Raw genomic sequence first — 5850 nt, 5'->3', positions numbered from 1 at the left:
CAGGAACACAAGGGGAGCGGCTATTATGAAGTCTAATCGAGCAGAGGCATGTGACCTCCGGTATCTTGATATCCTCGTTGAGAATCCGCTGAATGAGGCAAAAAAATAAACCTCAGACGTACACTATATTTATTAAACGTTTTATATTCTCGCAGATTCTGGTATGTATTGTTTTTCTGCATCTGCATGTTTTCCATTAGACACAGGTCGCCATCCATTCGTCAGAATCAATACCAGAGATCATATCTGCCTTCAATGAAAAAAAAGTAATTAATTCATTGCAGATTTGGCCCACTCATATTCCGCTCTATCGCCTTTCTGTTACCATATTATAATCATAACAACATGTAGCATCGCTGGCTTCGTATATAAATAAATTAGGGGGATAAAAGGGTGGGGGGGACATCAGAGCCCACTCTTTATGTAAATCAGGCCTGACATTGCCCTTGTGACCAAAAAAAAAACCCACCTCCTTCTCATTTCCTCGCCCCCTCCTTTTTCTTACACACACGCCTCATTCGCTATTTCTTCCCATTCATAAAAACGTAGGTATGGCGCCTGCGCAATGCTATTCGGAGTCCTCCCCATTCATAAAAATGTAACATCCGCATTTCAGCCCTCCCCAGTCGCGCGGCCCTGCCATTCACAAAAAAACAGAGAAAAAAAGACGAGGCATCTGCGCAGTGCCGTCCCTTTCCTTTCCTCTACCCTCCCATTCATAAAAACTCACTTCCCTCCCCCTCGGTGGTTGCAACATCATATCCAAAGCTCCGAGTCCACAACCGCAGTCGTCTTTTATGCACCAGCGAGTGGAGAATAGTGCGGGGCACCAGTTCGCCGTCCCCATACCTTGTTCTTATTACCCTGTAAAGTTTGGACTTATCTTTATCCATTATTCCTGGAGCTACTCGCTGCCTTGGAATAAAGCCTGTGCGTAAACGTCGCGCGCAGCGGAGAGATGAAAATTGTATCCTGAAACAACAGTAAGTGATCACCTCTCGTGTTTTTCCTTTCTTTCATCTCTAGATGTTTGTAACTAGTAAGTGTGTCACTGTAAAGAGAAACTGTTCGGTACTGTTCAGTGTTGCCTTCACTTGACTGGTCCTCTCAGTCTACTCAATCGCGTGCACTAAAACGCTCCTGCAAATTCTATTTTGCAACAAGCTGTTTCCGAGGGTTTGCAGTTTAGGTCAATATTTAACCACCGACTTCGGACCAAAAGCAAGGTGAAGGTATCAGAGATGGAGAACGACGCGTAGTCCAAACCGCCGCTTTTTTTCTTTTCTTTCTTTTTTTTTATATCAAATACGCATTTCAGCGGCTGTCGCATCGCTTCGTACATCCCCCCCCTTTTTTTTTTCTTGTCTTTATTTTTTTTCAAAGACACAATAAAAAGCAGCGGGGCAGACCCACACTTCAATCTCTGCGTGATTCGCCCTTCTCTCCAAAGCCTGTAGGTACGTTTATCTCTCGGGCGGTTCGGTTGCGTGTGTCCTTCTCGCTCTGCAGCGACTGCCTGGCTGGCACGCCATCGATGGTGTCAGGTGTTTATGCCATTAGTTTTTTCGTTTTAGCCCATTGGCTGCGACAAATCTTGTATTAATTTTCTACAATGCATTTGTTGTTGTTGTTGTTGTTGTTGTTTTTTGCGTTTTGGTTTTTTGAGTGCCGTGGACGTATAATGTCCAGCTTTACACACACAGCTACGCACCGAACAGCCGCCTATCAAAACGACTCTACATTCCCGTGTCTGGTGGCACGCAATGTACCATTTCCTTTATTAAGCTTGTGTGTTTTTTTGACATTTTACAAAAACTGTTTGAATACCTGCTTATAACGCCTATATAAACATGCTATTTGTGTAAGTCGAGCTGCCGCCTCCGGTTTTTATGACTCAGTCATTGACATGTAGGGAGGGACGCGCACACACATAGACACACACACGCACACATTCGGGCTTGCACACGCATAGTTCCGGCTTGGAGCTTATAATAGTCTAGATTTGACGATCACAAGCGCTTGTGTCGGTGCCAGCTATGTCGCAACAGGTTTTCAACCGGGCTTCTGAAAATATGAGGAATGGGAGAATCACACTGACAGCTGACGGTCAAGCAAAGCTGTGTCTACCACTGATACATTTACGAAAAAATAATACAGATGTATATATTTGCTGGGTGATGTGCGCAAGCCCAATAAATCACAAGACGAGCATAATCAAACGAAAATGATCTGAACAAGCTGATTTTTTCGTCGGTATATTTTGTTATAAGGTAACCCAAATGAATACTGTAGACAGTAGGTCGGTGAGCTGCTTTTCGTCCATATATATGTAAATAAAATGGATAAAATAAATCTGCCGAGCGCTCATTGATGAAACGGATGAAACCGATTTCTTTCAGCCTCACCATGACTGGAGCGTCTTGATTCATGCTTGCAACACCGAGTGCAGCCAGCAGCCCATTCACAAAAAACTGCAGTTCATAAAATCAGCCCCATTCACAAATCCCAGGGTCTGATCTCTGATTCAAATTCGTGTTTATGCAGTTTGCACACTGACAGATCAAATTTAAAAATACAACATTAGGTCAACTTGTATTACATGAAATAGCTGTGATTCTATAAAAAGACCTAATTTCCTTTGCCTCTTGCATTCATTTAGTCACCGTTGAAGTCTCTTTTCTGGCAACCTTCTTGTTACTTTGCCTTGTTTTGCATCTTTGAGTCTTTTGCATGCAAACCCTGCTCTCTGGTGCTCCCTGCTCTTTGGAGGGGAGGCAGTGAGAGCCCAACTTCTATTGTTCTAATGTCAAAGTTAGAATGGAGGAGGCTTAGACTGAATACCCTGTCGGTATTCAGTCTAAAAATCACCATGGTTTGGAAACTCTACATTCAAATAATTGCAAAGATCCGGTCTGGAGAAAAAAAAGATTTCTATGGAGAGACTTGTTTTAAAGATTCAGTATTTGTTTTCTGTGAAGTGAACTACTTATATCAAATGTCACGTTCGCATGCTGTTAGAGGTGTTGATCTGACATCTAACCATCTTTAATTCTCTAGTTTATTGCCATTTTTTTTTATATTTTAAGATGAGATTAGTCTGAAATGTCTCTTTTGTATCTGTTTCTGCAGTATTGCTAAATGCTGCTTTAGAGAGAAGTCGAGGCACCAGCCTACATATGGAGTCCAGGGTTCCCCACCACATCCCCGGAGTGTCCTCCTCCCTCATATCTCAACCCCTGCTGGACAGTCGTGTGCCCTACGGTCGTCTTCAGCACCCTGTCACTATTTACCCCATCGACCAGATAAAGTCATCACACGTGGAGAACGATTACATTGACAGCCCTGCTGTTGTTTCTCAGCAGCCTCCCAGCCAGAAATCTTTGAACCCAAGAATCACCTGGCTAGGTCAGAATCAAGAAGCCTTTCTTGGTGCAAACCACAACCATCATCACAATCACCAACACCAACCTCCCCAGCATAGTAGGTGCGAGCCCCACCTTCATCAGGACACCACCACCCACCCTTGGATTTCCTTCAGTGGAAGGCCCAGCTCTATCAGCAGCAGCAGCAGTACCTCATCTGACCAGAGGCTGCTGGAACACGCTGCGCCCACTCCAACAGTGGACCACCACCCTAAATTGCACCCTCACCCCGGCCCCATCAGTACAATCACTACCCAAACTCCAGGCTGCTTCAGTTCCTCAGAATCTAAGGTCCTCACTTCTTCCTCCTCTGCTTCGTCCTGCTCCTCCTCCTCTAAATCCCTTGACCTCAAGTCCGCAAAGATGCCTGTGGGAGGTGTATGCTCCGTTGGAGGTCAGCAAGGGTTGGCAGTGATTCCTTCCTCTCCGACCGAGAAGAAGCACCTCCTTCTTTGCGAGCACTGTGGGAAGTGCAGGTGCACAGAATGCACACTTCCCCGAACCCTTCCTTCTTGCTGGGTCTGCAACCAGGAGTGCCTGTGCTCTGCTCAGAGCATGGTAGATACCGCCACCTGCATGTGCCTGGTCAAAGGGATCTTCTACCACTGCACCGAAGACGAGGATGATGAGGGCTCCTGTGCCGACAAGCCCTGCTCGTGCTCGCAGGCCAACTGTTGTGCACGCTGGTCCTTCATGGCTGCCCTTTCTTTCGTCCTGCCTTGCCTGGTTTGCTATCTACCAGCGATGGGCCTAGCCAAACTGGGACAGAAATGTTATGACAATATTAGCAGGCCTGGCTGCCGCTGTAAAAACTCACAGAGCGGCGTGAGTGTCCCCGTGTGTAAAAGTGGAGCCACAGAAGCAAAATCTGGCACTCTGGAGAAGCAGCAGCAGGGATCATGATAGTGGACCAAACTGTGTGGTGGTGACCTTGCTAAAAAAAAAAAAAAGTGGACTGGACTATACCATACTTGTTTGCTCTCTATGGATTGGACAATCCAACACCAACCCATTAAACTATCCCGTTAAACTGCTGGAAGATGACTTATGTAAAACAAAGGTACAAAGATGTTTAATAGGGTGTATGATCAAAAATGGGCCTTATATGAGGGAGGTGGCAAGTAGGAATAGCCAACAGGCCCTCTGAGATGTTTTTGTTCTTCTTTGTAAGAGTGACAAAAGAACAAGAGACAAGCTTGTGGGACTGGTATTTGTGTTTTGCGAAGATGGCCGTAGGCACAAAGTCATTGTACCTCTCTGCTGCTCAATATTTCTCAGCTAATTTTGTAATGCTTACTAAACAGAAGCTGGTTGCTGATCCACAGAATACATAGAAATTATTGATGGATGGTTAATATCTATACTTAGCCCCTACCCCCCACTCCCCACCCCAACCCAAAAGCACAGCCCAGCGTTAAACATGAAAACAAGTGATTATCTATAGCGTGGTTTCAATGACAGGCCATTGCAGGAGTGAAACTAACACTTTTAACTACTCACTCGCTCCAAGGTTATCGTGGCCACCAATCTTTTAGCGTTTCCCCTCTCTTACACCTGAAAGATGCTACCTTGGTATTGCTAACATTTGATCTCCATTGAGTTTTTATGTCCAGAGTGGAGCTGTAAAAACAAACCTTTCTAGACTTTAAAATAATAGCAATTCCCCTTAACTCCCACCATGTATTGTGCATAAGCAGTTGAGATGATCACCTTACAGTGTGTTTTCCACTACGAGGTGGTGAAGCCTAGACATTCTCAAATATTTTGAATGCTGTTCACCAGTCACCTTTGACATAATGCATGTCATGACTTGCATGCTTTAGTCTAATGGTTACCCACTGTACTAGAAGTCGATTTGTAGTAGAGAAATGTGTTTAAAGAAAAAAAAAAGTAAAGTACACTCAACCTTCTCAGGGACAGTTACAGTAATCCTCTCTAGAACTTGGCCTACACGCATGTTGATTACTAAACTGCCTAAGAGCCTGGTCTACTTCCTCTTTGCACAAAAAAAACAAAAAGGCAAAGAAATATTTAGGGGCAAAAAGGCAAGAGTGAATCATTTAAAACGAGTAAGCTAAGCTAGAGACAAACTGGCCAGAAAAAAGTGTTTCCAGACGAGAGGGGGTGCAAGTGATAGAGAGCAAAGAGGGGGAAGAGAAGGCATAGCAAAGTCGCTGTTGTGTATGTCTGCAGTCAGCCTTTGTAGAGTAAACCTGCCACTTGCACAACCTTTTTAGGAAGACGCAAACCCCTTAAAGGATGTACTAAAGCACAGTATTAACCACCTCAGCTATCTCACATTACGTTGGTGTGCACTACATTTAGTCCCCACCCCACTGCCCCCACACACAGAGCGTCTTCATCACGTTTAAATCATTATGCCGCGTAGCTGCATACGTTGAATAGCCTCTTTTTTTAATTCTTAAAT

At 44.6% G+C, this 5850-nt stretch overlaps 1 protein-coding gene across 1 annotated transcript; it reads left to right on the top strand.

The window, feature by feature from the left end:
• Window positions 1-731: 731 nt before the first annotated feature.
• spry4 (sprouty homolog 4 (Drosophila)) lies at window positions 732-5434 on the top strand. The gene is made up of 2 exons (XM_005727778.1): window positions 732-983; window positions 3130-5434. The coding sequence occupies exon 2, from the start codon at window positions 3177-3179 to the stop codon at window positions 4323-4325; it is 1149 nt and encodes a 382-aa protein (XP_005727835.1). The 5' UTR covers window positions 732-983; window positions 3130-3176; the 3' UTR covers window positions 4326-5434.
• Window positions 5435-5850: the final 416 nt, after the last annotated feature.

Source organism: Pundamilia nyererei, unplaced genomic scaffold (assembly GCF_000239375.1).
Source record: "Pundamilia nyererei isolate P.nyererei 1_Seehausen unplaced genomic scaffold, PunNye1.0 scaffold00026, whole genome shotgun sequence".
NCBI lineage: Eukaryota > Metazoa > Chordata > Actinopteri > Cichliformes > Cichlidae > Pundamilia > Pundamilia nyererei.
This window is presented reverse-complemented; position numbering and strand designations above follow the sequence as displayed.